This window comes from Thermobia domestica, chromosome 17 (genome assembly GCF_964235325.1).
Source record: "Thermobia domestica chromosome 17, izTheDome1.hap1.1, whole genome shotgun sequence".
In the NCBI taxonomy this organism is placed as follows: Eukaryota; Metazoa; Arthropoda; class Insecta; order Zygentoma; family Lepismatidae; genus Thermobia; species Thermobia domestica.
This window is the reverse complement of record NC_137470.1, coordinates 73258860-73274566: the sequence shown is the minus strand read 5'-3', so window position 1 is coordinate 73274566 and position 15707 is coordinate 73258860. Positions and strand designations below refer to the sequence as shown.

General features: G+C 38.2%; 1 protein-coding gene across 1 annotated transcript in view; it reads left to right on the top strand.

The window, feature by feature from the left end:
- The window catches only part of Snx16 (sorting nexin 16), a 96936-nt gene that overhangs the window by 42451 nt on the left and 38778 nt on the right, over positions 1-15707 (top strand). Inside the window, exons 3-4 of the mRNA XM_081743446.1 lie at positions 7595-7718; positions 9254-9343. Coding sequence (XP_081599572.1) covers positions 7595-7718; positions 9254-9343 — 214 coding nt within the window. The remainder of the gene's footprint in view (positions 1-7594; positions 7719-9253; positions 9344-15707) is intronic.

The following is a 15707-nucleotide window of genomic DNA, read 5'->3' as shown; positions in this document are numbered from 1 at the left end:
TACTCTTTGTTCCTTTTGTGTTCTAGTTTACAGAAAGCATAATAATGCAGGAATAAATTCTTTTAATTTTATACAGAAGGTCAATCCGCGTATATGTGTCCAATTTTGAAACAGCAATAACCTTATGAAAATCCATGGGACCACCATTGATTGGCCTCAATGTGATAGTCATGTGTTCTGGCAATAGCCCTGCACCGTAACTTCCACTGTAGAAGACTACGACGAAGTACAGGAAGTGGAATCTTCTCCCATTCCTCCCGGTAGGCTTTCCACAGGCCCCCGAGAGTAGTGACACGACGAGAAGAAAGTGCCCTTTTCAGTAGACCAAACCCGCAGAAATCCATGGGACTGGCATCTGGTGATTTCACTGGTATATCATGAAATGGAATAGCACGAATATCGGTGTCTGTCTCCATCTGCTTCAGAAAGTTCTGGGTAGAACGAGATGTATGTAAGGAGGCCTTATCCATATGCACAGACACTTGCTTTATGGCATGCCCATACAAACGAGGCAGATCTTCTGTATAAATTGGGGTCAATATATGTTGCTGAAAGAATGCAGAGTTGATTTTACAGTTTTTTGGGACCTGACGAATTGTTAGCTTCCCCCTATAAGAGTAACCGGCGACAACCATAAATCCTTTCGAGAAAGTTGCTTTGCAATGACGGATGAACGCAGGACGGTTTTTTGCACCTCGCGAAGTGTAAGTTATCGAGCGAATTTTGCCACAATCTGATAGATACACCCATGCTTCATCTAGTGTGGCCACAAACTTCCACTTTTCCCCAGATAGATGGCGTTCATAGAGGCTCCTGCTGTTGGTCTTTCTCTCACGGCGATGGGCCGCACTTAGGTAATGTCCAGGACTTTTAAAGACCCTCCGGAGGTGTAATTTCCCACTCAGGGCGCGGTTAACAGTTGACTCTGGTATGGGGAGTCGAGCTGCCATCACACGTTGCGGAGGGGGATTTTCTTGTAAGGCCATTCGCCGCAACTTCTGAGCTACTTGTGGAGTCACTGTGGTACACGCTCGCTTCCTCGACCCCTTAGTGGATGAATGCTTACCTGGTATGTCTTCTTTTCTTATACTGCTTGATTATGTTCTTGATAGTCGTCGAACCCAATGCACAACCATTTTCTTTGCACTGCTTTTGAATTTTAGAAACCGAATATTTGGCGTGGAAAAGTCCAATTACGTAGCCCTTCCAAAAACGGTTCACCTTTGGAGCCAGCATGCACACGATACACAGTTTCGCTTGGCAGACGATAGAATGGACCTCCAGGTATAGCACACGCGTTTAACCACTTGGTTCGGTCGCTTCTGTGGTCAGGGTTACGGGTGTAAAATTGGACACATATACGCGGATCGACCTTCTGTATTCTTTAAAACTTTTAGGAGTTTCCTTGTCCTTATCTGATACTGTTGTATATAACTATCATGTGTAAAATGATGTAGTATTGTTCCTTACGCGCCGGATATAAAAGAAGTTGATGATGAAAGTTGGACAGTTAAAAAATAACGATTCATAAAATAATAAACTCTTTAAAAATAACCATTTAGTTACATGAACACGGTCGGTATGAGCTCCGAAATGACTGCAGATCAAGTACTGAACATTGGACCAAACGTATCCAAAAGTTATGAGTTTCCATTAAATAAAAAGGAGGGCAGAAGTGTTTTTTGTCTAAATTTGCCATATAAGCGTATTGGCAACTCTCTTCGATAAATCCTGATTAAACCCTAATTGCCACATCGTAATGTCATATCTCGTTCGGAAGGTGACTTTAGAAACATTGGATGCATATTTATTGCACAAACTTGTACTTCTATTTTATCTTCCGTATTACAGGAGCTCAAATTGCTACTCAAATTCACAGACCATGTACGACAGAAATAAAACAGTATTTTCAGTGCCGAACTGTACATGTCACGAGATACAAGAACATTAGTGAGGGCTTAGCGGACATTACATATATTCATCTTCAGAAGGTTAAACTAAAACTCATTCTGCGACACTTTCTCCGCGTGTTACATGAAAGGAATATGACTTAAGTCTGAAGGAAGCACAGTGTTTCAGCAGGGCAATACAACTTTGCTATACATAATGATGGTGCAATTTTTAAGTGATTCCAAGTACACGACAAATATTGACGGTTGAAATTCACGTTTATTTCTTATTAAAGTATATTCTTACAAATTAAGGGTTTAGGAATTAGATTTCTGGGCTTTCGGCATCTATGGCCATGTTAGCTCGTCACGTATGAAAGATGATGTCCCTTGGCGATCACACTATCCGAGGAAAGAGAAGGAAGCGACCTGAGACCTATATGTTACGTACCACCCCGGCATTTGCCTGGTGTGAACGAGGAAAACCTCTTTCAAGATGGCTGGCCTGAAAAAGCTTTTTACACTTTTTTGACCGAGTGTCCCCACTGGGAATAGAGCCCGAGACCGCTCGCAACAAAGACGAGAGCGTTAGCGACTACGCTACACGGGACCACTTACATTTTTGCAAATGTCACTAGACGTAATTGATTATCATTGTCGAAGAGAAATCTAATCTCTTAGTGTATTTGGAAGACATTGAGGTTATTGATCAGAGGAGCGGATGGCTCCCAAATGACCTTTCTTTCCCTTAGGTATATTTACAAATATCGTATACAAGAATTGAAAGTAGAAAGCATTCAAATTTCAGATATGTATGTAAGATAGATATATAGAATGAATGAGTGAGTGAGTTACTCAAAGAGAGAATGAGTGAATAAATGAGTGAGTGAGTGAGAGTGACTGGGTGAATGAGAGAGTGAATGACTGAGTGAATGAGAGAGAGAGAGACTAAGTAAGTGAGAGTGAATGAGAGTGTGTGAAAGAGTGAGTGAGAGAGAGAGAGAGAGAGCGACTGAGTGAATGGGAGAGAGTGAGAGAGTAAAAGAGTGTGATTGAATGAGTGGGTTAGTGTTTGTGTGTGTGTGTGAGAGAGAGAGAGAGAAAGAGAGCGTGAGTGAGTGAATGAGTATATATATACATATGTATATATATATATGTATGTGTATATGTTTGTTTTGGCACTGCTACACTTTCCCGGGGGTTTCGATTACTGTTTTCAATTACTTCCAAACTGTACTTGTGCTGTTGTTCTGGCATTACGTCCTTTCTGCTTTCAGATTTCTCGAAGTTTCAAGGAACCTCTCTCCTTTCAGCTATTTTGCTGGAGGTAACTACTCCACATAACTTCCTTTTTACATGTATTATGTATCTTCAGTTTCCATTCGTCGGTATAGTGTGGATTGCCATAATTTACCCTTGGGCTTTTGCCCCCCCCCCCCAAAAAAAAAACTTTTTCCGCAGAAAATAAGAAAAAAAAGTCTTATTGTACGCATAGTGGCTCTGTACGTAGTTTCGTCACAATTCTACATGTGCTTGAGGTACTTCTAAATTACCTTCATTACCGATTTTGAGATTTTGCGACCTTAAGTTTGGAGGAGCCTCCTCTGCCATGCCCAACTCTTTGTCAAGGAAAATGCGAAACAGATAGTATTTCTTTTACGCCTATTGTGTCTGTGCGCAATTTCATTCGCTTGTCTACTTCTTCCTTCGCTTTTGGCATCGACTTTCGATTTTTTTGGCGGGTGCTTTTGTTCGCAAGGACCATTTTTCAGCAGAAAATAAAAATAAAAATAACATACATTCGGTTATTTCATGTGTAGAATCTACGTGGCAAATTTGATCGCAATCGACCTGGATCACTAAGATAATCCTCTTTATAAGCTTATGTCTCTTCTATAGAAATTAAATTGCATCATATCCAATAAGGTACATTCGCAATGTGCGTAGCGAGTATTTATCTTACCTTTTGTAAATAAACATAAATTACTCACTAGATGTCAGGAATGCAAATTTTAAGTGCCCATACTGACTCTTTCGCTACTCGTAGGTAGTTCAAGGTGGTCCGCGCGTGCAGCAGAATATTGTTGCGGAGGTGCAATAGTTATTGTGTCTAACTTCATAATATTGGGTTACGTTTGTGAGTGTATAGTGTGATCTGTAATTAGTGATTCCTTTATTTTGCATCTAGTAAAAACAAGTTGACGTAAATAAGATGTTAGATGCATTTAGCCAGATTGAATTGCCGTCATCCTCACGTGAAGTAGTACATAAACGGGAAGAAAAATTGCAAATACTGTTTTCAATTTAAAACTTGCAGGCGCCACTAGTACTTAAATAAGCGGTTAGCATACGCGCCTTTGGCGTGGGAGATCCGGATTCGATTCCCAGAGGGAGCTTATGTGGTTTGAATTCCACGTTGATCATAGGCCCACTACTCATATAGCCTCGCTGCTGAACGGGACGATAAACTCAACTCAACAAGAACTATCACTTAAATCGTAGAGGATCAAAAACTTGTGCAGATCGCTTCCGGGGAAACTATTGACTTGAGAACATTGAAAATTGACCTTCAGAGCCGCAACGCTGTCATCAACCTTCTTGCGCTTACCCATAATTAGTTCAGTGCTCCCATATTCAGTAACATGATTAAGCATGCCTGGAAGAAAGCTTACTTTTCCAGTTGAATATGAAGTTACTTCTCCAGCTTCAGATGGTCCTGACAATGCTATCTGGAACACTAAAGATTTGAGTTGCTCAGCTCCCTACTGCCTCATTCAAATCCAATGTTCACATTGTCGTTTGAATGTGTGTTTAACTGATTTCTACATCAAGAATAACACACATGTTTAAATATATGTAAGAACAGCTAAAATTAGTAGAATAGACATTATTTATAGGTGAACTTCCTTTCCTATTTATTATTGTATGATTGTTTATCTACGCTCATAAATATGTACAGTCATTGCTCTGGCACCTATATTCATACAACAAGCATTGATTACAGTTGAACTTCCCATTGCATTCCTGACATAACCAGTCAGGCACTTTGCGAATGTTCCTTGTAAGAATATTTAGTTGTTTGAATATGTAATGGAGAAAGGAAGAACAAGAATTTTAGGAATGATCCAAAAAATGGATCAAAAGATTAAGATCTTGGCCAGTAATTAGTTTTTGGATCAGGGTCCACAAAATTTTTGAACGGCCCCTAAATCGAGTTTTCGCGTTTTCTACGGAATAAGAACATCATACTGAGTTAAGTGATAGTTTGAGTTTGGCTACACTATATGTAGTTCTCCAGATATAAGGCGTACAAGATAATTTTTGATTGAAATATATTGGATCTTTTGATCCAAAAATAGACTTAGTTAAAAGAGAACTTCACGTGAATACTTATAAGTGTGTGTATCTGTTGAGACAATTTTCGCTGCAGGTACGAAAGTGTAAACAAATGGTAACTGCTCATGAAGTGAACGAGAACACAAATGCAGAGTTTCAAATAAACTTCAAATTGTTAGTTAAATGTTATGTTATGATTAAGTTTATTACATATAGAAAATAAATACAACGAGGTCAATTTGGTGAAATAATAACGTATAATTACATAGTTAGTCTTAAGTTTTCGCAAAGGTAGTCTTGATAGTGTTTTGTTTGAGGAGGTTTCATGTAAAAGCAGTTTATCTTCCCGAATTATTCGATTGCAGCAGCTTCCTAATTTTCAGTATTCTTTTTAAGTAACGGAACGCCATCACAGTTACACTTCAGTGTGGTTCTTGGTTGGTTGATTAGAATTCAGCGTTCCATTCAGCAGCGAGGTTATACGAGACTTCGACCTACAGCTTGAGGACCGTGGGATCCCAACCACATGAGTTTCCACCGGGATCAAACGGATCTGCCGCGCCAAAGTTGCATACGCTAACCTCACAGCCACGACGGAGCTCTCACTGTAGTTTTGTAGCATCTATTAGCTCCATGTTTAGAATCAATCTAGAATATTTTCATCCCTACACGATTTGGTGTTATGCGTATATGTGCTGTATTTGCTTCACTTGATGAATATATTTTTGAGGCATAACAAACCGAATATGAAAATAAATTCAAATATGAAAAATTAATTGAGTAAGTGATTAATAAACTTACATATGATCATCGAGGAAGTCTACTATTGGTACAAGGGATGTTCCGAAAGTAAGTGTCTTCATTTTTTCACCCGAAAACTTTATTACCAAACACAAATACACCATGATATCATGAGCTATACAACTCGCGCTATTTTTCGAAATAGTTGCCACCGACATTGAGACATTTGTCGTAGCGCACAATTAGATTGAAGAAACTACTCTGGTAAAACTCGGTGATCTGCGCACAGCCTGCTTCACCTCAGCATTGTTTTGGAAGTGACGTCTCGAAAGTGCGGCTTTCAATGCAGGGAAGAGTCGGAAGTCCAATGGGGCAAGATGGGGCTGTAGGCAGGGTGATCCAATCTCTCCTATCCGAAGCGACGAATCTGATCTTGTGTTAGCCTTGCTGTGTGTGGTTTTGTGTTGTCATCCAAGAGCACAACACCTTCACTCAAGAGCCCTGGTCTTTTTCGTCGAATGGCGAACCTGAATTTGGCAAGGGTGTCGCAGTGGCGTGCTGCATTGATGGTCTCTTCATGGGCGAAATTAAGGAGAAGCACACCTTTCGCATCCAACACTGTGGCCATAACCTTTCCTGCGGAGGGTGACACTTTGAAATTTTTCCTCATTGGTGAACTGGGTTGCTTCCATGACCTTTAGGCAGCCTTGTTTTCTGGAGTAAAATAGTGCATCCATGTGTCATCACCTGCGATGATTCTGAACAGGAACTCATTTCCCTCTCGCGAGTACCGCATCAAGTGATCGAGGTTGATTCCCATTCTTGCATTCTTGTGATCCAGGGTGTTGAGACTTCCATCTTGCAGACACTTCTCGGTAACTCAACACATCATGGAGCATATAATGCGGCTGAACACAACCAATAGGCAGTGTGAACGCCACGTCTGACACCGTTATGTGCCTGTCCGCAACACCATGCCCTGTACTCTAGCAGTGTTGTTTCCATTCGTAAATATGGAGGGATTCCCACTTCGACCTTCATCCTCCACACTGCCTTCCTTCACTGAACATGCAACATCAGCGGCCAACCATTTCACGAGGCATGACCTCTTTACCATACACGGTCTGTAGGCGTTCGTGGATGCCAGACACACTAGTCCCACGTGCCCATTCATACCGGATAACAGCACGCACTTCCATTGGCTACCACGTTGTCAACACACATCTGTCTGCATCGTGATTTGTACTCGAATAACCTAGGGCACGCCGGTGTGCTGTTACTCTCTTCTTCAGCGCTCTGCGTATGTGTCATTCCACCTCCACCGACGCTCCTTGCGTCGTTGAGCAGCGACGGGTATGGTTTCTTATGGCGGTTGTTTGTTTCATTTGGTGTACCATCTTCTCATTCAAAACAAATGACGAAACATACTTTCGGAACGTTCCTCGTATTATCTGGTTTATAATGTAATGAATGAATGTTTATTATTTATTTATTAATGTGTGTGTTTTATGAATTATCATCTGTGGCTTACTTTTGTTTACTACTTCCTTTGTTTTATGTATTAGAGTGAGTGTGAATTTGCTATTCTGAGCATTCTTTCTGATGTGTCTACTTGCATATCATTTCAGGTTAAAAAGACTTAATTCATTTGTGCCTCGTTCTCCTAGTGCCTTAATTTATGAAGGAGTGCCATGCAGGTTTCGAATTCCAATTGTCGGGTACGAAGTGATGGAAGAAAGAGCAAGATTTACAGTAAGTTTACTGGCTTTTAGGGACATTGGTTCGTCCTTTTATTGTATTTATATTTCTTTCACATTGGAGAACGAGAAAGGCAAGGAAAGGGAAAAGGAAAGAAATGTTATTAACGGATGGAGACAATATAAATATAATGTTTAGTATTGCCATAAATGTTCGTGATGCCAACGGGACTATGTTTTGAGAAAATTGTGTGTAAACATTTTAAACAGATATATTTTTTATTTCACGTTTGTACATTTGTACCCTACAAGAAAAAGATACAAAGAAACTAACAGTTCGTTTCAATATAACATAAATATGAATGTTTTTAAAAAGGCTTTTATAGGCTCTTGTTAGGGAGAATAACTGTAGGATTCTTGTGTATATGTATCGCAGCAGTCGTATGATACACTTTGTGAAAATGAATAAAGAAACGTAATTACAAAGTAAGAAACACAGATAAAGTAAACAGAACACTATGCGTGTAACAGTAATGCATTATGTATTATGTGAGAACTGGACATATGACAATCCTGGGCACTGCAGTCTATGCATTATGTACAGCTGGTAAAATCTACTCATGAAGATCATCCTCTGCATCCCCGATGTTTGGCTTGACGGAACACTTTCTCGTACCAAGCAACAGCATCTGAATCTAGAAAACGGACTAACTCCGTACGTCTCGTTCTTTAGCTCGGTTCGGCTGTAGTGGTTGGCTTCCTAACATAGTAGCTACAAGATTTACGTCAAAGTGCGATCGAGTAAAGTACCTCACCGACATAACTGCAGCAGATATTCGCTTTCGTCTCACGACGACCTCTGTTCCTTCACTATAGCAACATTAAGACTTACGTTATCGGAATGAAATTTTGCAGATGTATAGAACTAATACCAAAGAATTTAAAAATGAAATCTCGTTAAAAAAGGCTTATGCCGGTATGGAACTCCTCATTATATAGAACTCCTCATTTAAGATTTTCTCTTTAATTCTTTCTTCAAATACTATCCTCAGCTTGGTGCTTATGTTAGGTTTTGTTAAAATATTGTTTTTTCTTTTTTTTTTTCCTTCAAAAGAATCGTAAATAATTAACTTGTTTTAATTAAATATCATACCTATACTAAATATATTTGAAGCCAACAAGATAGATTAGTAAAGGTTCTGGTGAAATTCACGTTCGATTCAGCTGTGAAATGGTGTCATGTGTAAAAACTAGTGCATTATCTGAGCTTCCTCATACTATATGGTTAGCGTACGAGCCTTGGATGCAGAAGGCACTGATTCAATTACTGTAGGAGCTCATGTGGTTCGGACTACACGTTAAGTTTATAGGTCCAAGTCTCTCAGCTTCGGTACTGAAAGGTACGCTAAATCCAAATTCAACCAACTAGAGCATTACCTCTATGACATTAGAAACTGCTTCGTTAACAGTACTGGAAATCTGTTTTCTAGCTTTTAACAAGTTTTTCTGGTATGACTATCATTAGAATATGTTGGCAATCGTATTGTCAGTGATGGATATCCAAATGTAAAAATGCTTATCTTTCTTCAGGTGTACAAGCTGCAAGTCCAAAACCAGTCCAATGGAAATTCATGGTTTGTGTTTCGACGCTACACTGACTTTGTACGACTTCAATCAAAGGTACTCACCAAGGGTTTTTTCTTTAAACTCATTATATATACATATAGAGTTGTTATAAAGTTTTGATTCATTTCTGTGAAAAATAGATATTACACTCAAACCGATAATGAAAATGTAACTCCTAATACATGCTAACATAAAATCCATCCAAACTACGCATAATTTAAACCCTAACGTAGAGTAGAGGGCCACGGGATTCTCTGATGCATGGGGCTTCAGGTTCGATCCCAGCTGTCAAGTGGACTTTGTGGTCGATAAACACCGTGTCCGTGAGTTTTGTCGGGGCTCGCCCATTTCATCCACTTTGTTCATTCCAACATTTTATTCATTCTCATCATCGTCGTCTCCTTTAGCTTACATGACGTAAACGTACAACCACCCAGCAGTCCCACACAGAATTACCAGTGATGCACCGCTGCACTATAATTGTAGATGTAATGTTGAGTACCGTATGCCTGATGTTTCTTTAGATGAGTAATGGAGTTGATTTTGATTTTATACACTTGTGAATTTACGTATTCCCATGAAAGAAAAAAAAAAAAAAAAAAAAAGAGAGAGAGAGAGAGTTAAATCAAGAGAACATGGTGTCTAAAGGGAGGTGTGAACGCCTATGGAAATGTGTTTTCGTGGTACTGAAGAGGCAGTGTGAAATGAGAGGTGAGGCCCATTCTTTTGGAATGCCACTGTTTCCAAGATGCCATTCTGCTCCAATTGTTGTTGAAAAAATATCTGCACATATCGCAGAACGAAATGCATGTCACTGTGGGTTCTTCGAAGAAGAATGGCCCATTGACTTTTGGAGTGTTTTGTACACGCGTGAACTTGTTCCCCGACTTTGAGCACTAACATTAGTACCATTGGTTAAAGCATCGTTTGTTCACGAAACCTCGTCGTTTGTCCTTTATTAGTTCCGGAGAAATAAGCTAAAGAAAAACTGTTAGCGGGGCCAAGTTGACGCTGGGCTCCCGACTTCAAGCACACTAACAATAAAAATAATGCCTTTCGTTAGTCCATCGTTTACGCGCAAAACCTCGTCGTTTCTGCTTCGATAGTTTTGGAGATACGATATAATCCGAATGCTGAAATTAAAGTTGGAAACTGGATACGATGGACTAACAACACTGATCCTATCTTGTTATTTCTTTTCAGATAAAAAGTTTTCATTACCCTCTCCACACGCTTACTTGAAGCAGTAACGATAGGTTTAGTGCATCATTTGTGCACGAAACCAAATCGTTTGTGCTTTATTAGTTTCGGAGATACAAACAAAAGTCTAGTAGAAGCAATGTTCAGCCGGGACCCTGACATCAAGAACTAATTATGAAAATAATGCATCGTTTTGTCCGAAATCCCATCGTTTGTGCCTCATTAGTTCCGGAGAAGTAGTATGGTGCCAAGTTCACTAGACTCCTGTTTTCAAACACTAACAATGGAATTAGTTTCTTCCCTTAGTACATCATGTGTGCTCAAAGCCTCATCGTTTCTGCTTCAGTAGTTCCGAAGATATAAGCCGAAAACTGAAAGCAGAGTTGAAAATTGGGTTTAAAAAAAAGTTATTTCTTCTTTCTAGATTAAAAAAAAAAAAAAAAAATTACATTAACCCACCCACTTGAAGCACTAATGATGACAATAGTGCCATTGGGTAAGTCGTCGTTTGTGGTTTATTAATTTTGAAAATATAAGCAAATAAATAAATATGCAGGGTGTTTTAAAACAACACCAAAACGTTTGGGAGGTGATTCCTTACACTAAGATAAGACAAAAAGTATAGACCAACCTGGTTGCACAAATGCTTCCTTTCGGAGTTATAGGCTACCGAAAACATGAAAAAAATGAACTTTAAACGTCTATAGCTCCAAAAATTTTGGGATCTACCGTAGGCGAGTCAACAGTTTACTAGGATATGCCCCATCCAAATATCCAAGTTTCAGAATCCTGCGGTATTTCCGCAACAATTTTTATAGAGGTAGTTGGTGAGTACTTCAGATTATATGCCCGCAGTCAAATTTCCTCTGTAAACATTGTTGCGCGAGTACCTTAGGATTGTGAAACATGTATGTTTGGATAGCGCACATATTAGTTCCTATCCTAGTTTGTTTCCAGTATTTTTGAAAGTGCTGGTTATTGAACTTTTAATGGTTTTATTCAGAAATTTAAGTTCATCAAATTTGAACTTGATTATGAATTTGCATTATGTGTGAGGCCAGAGGAGTTTAGGAGAGCAATTGGTCATAGGGTTATAAAATTGTAAAACCTACTTTGGTTACATTCTGTGATGTGATACTTTGACAGATGATAAACTACAAGTTTTGTGTTTCACGTGTGGGCCAAAACTGATTCATTTCCTTTAATTATCAGACTAATTGTGAACTTGCTAACGTTGAATATGAGATAGTACATGAAAATGAATATCAGTCAGAAAATATATAATTAATTCAGATAGAATCAGTCAAATTGTGTAATGAATTGCTTTGTGAAAGCAGCGTACAAGTTACACATGCGGCATTTGAACCTGAATTTGTTAGTGTAGTTTCAGAACCAGGAACAAATTGTAGATAAAAATAGTAATTAGAGATAGATAAAAATAGTAATCAGAAATAGATTTACGTAATTTACTATGCAAATGCTGATTGCGCTAGAGAAAGTAGGAAGGAAAATAAGCAGTTACTGACAGGGATTAGAACAGTTACAAAAGAGACCTTGTATGATTGAAGCTAGAGGAATAAGATAAGGCAATCCACAAATTTTTCTCATAAGACAGTATTTCTACTTGTCCTTGATGTTTGCTATTAAAATGCAAACGTGCTAGGCAAATTCTAGCCGGTTACATTGCTTGGGCTACGCCCGTTACGTCGTTATCATTTCCTGTTGCATATGCGGTATTAAATTGTAAACTTTATATATATATATATATATATATATATATATATATATATATATATATATATATATTAGGGATGGCCAATTCCGGAATTTTTACTTTCCGGAATCCGGAAAGTAAAATCGGAAAAATTCCGGAATTCGGAAAAATTCCGGATTTCGGAAAAAAATCCGGAATTCAGAAAAAATCCGGAATTCGGAAAAATTCCGAAATTCGGGAAAATTCCGTATTTCGGAAAAATCCGGAATTCGGAAAAAATCCGGAATTCGGAAAAATTATTTTTTCTTTTTGTAATCCTAAGAATTTTGTTCAAATGCAAACGAACAAATTTCCTTTTTGTAATCCTAAGAATGTATGATGCAAGTTAAGCTGAAACTTACATCCTAAAGTATACACTACTCAATCTTCCCATGGTTAATGAGATGTAGTCCAAAAGTACGATGTACTCCTAATATTTAATTTTTGTTTTACTGTGATATTGTCCAGAGGTAAGACATATATCACACTGAGATAAACAACTTGACATAATGAAGATGTTATCATACGTAGTTTTCCAGAAAATCGTGAGAAACGAATTTTTATGAAGTTAAAATATGCGTCGCTTGTTGCCAGTGTGATGCAATTGATAACTTTTATGCTGGAATAGTCTTATTATTATTATTATTATTATTATTAATAATAATAATAATAATAATAATCGTTTATGTACTGTAAAAGAAAAATATGAACCGTTAAGTAGTAGATTTTATCTGTTGTTTTTTGATATCTTCTAACAGTAATAACAAATTGCTTGTAAATACGCAATGATTATCAAGGACAATGGCATATTAATGTAAGGACTACTCTGCAGATTAGCAATAAACAGTAACAGATAAACAATAGTCCCCCCCCCCCAAAAAAAAAAGTAACTAACTTGGGCACGTCAGAATGTTCGCGAGAATATAGGGACGCATTGAGACTAGCAAAAAACGTGGTGTTATTATTACTCAAAGGGCCGTACGATGGAGGCATTAACGTTAATGTTAATGGCACCAATGAGCACTTACTTGCTCTAAAGGTTAACCTCATTTTTGAGATGATTCTTAGAAGTGGGCGTGTTGGCATGCAGTTGGAGTACTAACGATTTGCGTCACTATCGAACACTAACGTAGCACTAGCGACGTTTAAAGTCGAAATTGGAGTCTGACATAAGTGGCTTGTCAACTTCACGGACATTATATTTTCCTTGAATGCGAGAATTTTGCGCCCGGGAAATTTGCGCCCTACCACAAAAATAGGAAAAAATGCGCTCGCAATATATTTGCACTGGGATGTTTGCGCCCTACCCCAAAAAGAGGGGAAAATGCGCCGGCTATATATTTGCACTGGGATGTTAGCGCCCTACAATTCAACTTATTATTGTATTGTGTAAAGTAACTTCCACTCGCACTTGAACTAGGCTTGCCTCTCATCGTCTCAGTGAGTTACTCCATCCGTTATAATATTCCGAACAAATGAAAAAAAAATACAATTTTAGTTCACTAAAGGGCAATCCATACAAATACAATTTTTCATTATACTACAGAATTTACAATAAACGTATAAATGACTGATATATAATTATTTATTAATATAATCAAAGAGTATAATTTAATCTACAAAAGGCTGTTTGGCTCTACCCAGATATCTCTGTTCACAATCCTTGCGAGTTGTCTGGCTTTTCAGGACACAAAATATAGAAAAGAAAATGTAAAGTGAATGTAAAATCAGTTCAGTAATATTATCAAGAAAACTATGTACAGTGTGTTTACTTGCTGGAATTACACTTCAAACACATAATTGCGTTCAGTCGTTCTTTCAGGAAAAATGTTCCGGGGGGCACATTTAGTATTCCGGAGGGGGGTCACTGCTGGTACTATTCTATTTATTATTATATTATAGACGTATTATTTTGGTCTCCTCCGAGGGGGCACTCTGAGAGCTCTGGGGAGGCCAGTGTTCCCCCAAAATCATCTCTGGAAGAAGCAGTGATTGCGTTGATCCGTTGTGTTCTTTTGGCTTATATTGAAGTTTATTCTCCCCTTATATAGCCACAATGAAAATAAATCACAAATAGCATGGTTGTGGGGGGAGGATTGTTTATGTTGTAATGTCAGCCCCTCCGAGGAAATGCGTAAGCTCCAATAGGTTCTTTTATTTCGCAGGGCTCAAACTTCCCGGTGGAGGTACATCGCAGGCGCAATTTTCCCTGTTCTTGAGGTAGGGCGCAAATTTCCCAGACGCAAAATTCTCGACACCGTTCGAATGACCTCGGAAGACGATATCTTTTTCAATACTTTTTTTATATTGTTTTACTCGAGATTTCTTCATAGCTTCTTATTAAAATACTTACTAATATATCCTCATTTTATTGTCCTAACCAATCAATATGGGTATGTTGTCAGTAAAATATTTAGATTGATCGAGCCTCTGGTGTGTAAACACAGTATTTCATATCATGCCCCCATTAGAAATCTTGGCTAAACGAACCAATATATGTTGCCAATAAAATAGTTTAGAATGATTGAGCCCCTGGTAAATAACCACAGTATTTCGTGACAGACCCCCCTTCCTATTACCATATTCTAGCTACGTGCCTGACTCAGCTAATTCTCTACATTCTTTACCAAGCACACATTTTCTAAAGCGGAAAATGCTCTCTAAATACCTAAGCTCATTATTTTCAGCAGATGCACAAACTGGGTAGCATTCTATCTACATGAATGTTATATTTGTCGATTACTGGAAACCGCTTCTCGCTATCTATTACCATATTTACTATATAATGATTAACGTTAAAACCGGAAATGGTTGATTTGTACCGCTTCCGGTTTGAATATTACATTCATCAGGGAACTCGATTCTTAACTATTGACTCTGTACATCATGGCCAAAATTGATTGGTAATCCATCAGATAGTTCTTGAGACTGTTTGTTTCACTGACGGACAGAATGAATATATGGCTATAGAGTTTTGATAAACTAAATTCGTTAATGAGTGATGATGGAACAAATATAAGAAAGGGAACCAAGAGTACCACCGGGAAAATTTTCGAACACAAAATTAGCCATCGAAAACCCACATGTCCTGGGTTAGAATACCATAGATCAGCGTTTCCCAACCGGTGTGCCGTGAATGGGCCACTGGTGTGCCGCGAGGAATTGAAACAAAATTATTAATTTTATAGCAATAAAATTACAAAACGTAGGGAAAACTGTATATTTGTATTTCACATTACTATGAACCTCTACTATGAATCTACAATTTTAAGTTTCATACCGTGTTACTGTTCTGTACATTTCTAATGTTCAAAAAAGTATTTGTTATAGTTGTTATGACCATTATTGCTTCTTTATTGTTGCAGACTATTTCGTAACTTGAAAATTTAAAATATCATTCAATCCTTTCGACAAATTACCTACATTTGTGTTTTAAAAGTAAAAGAGATTTGTTTGTTTGTTCGT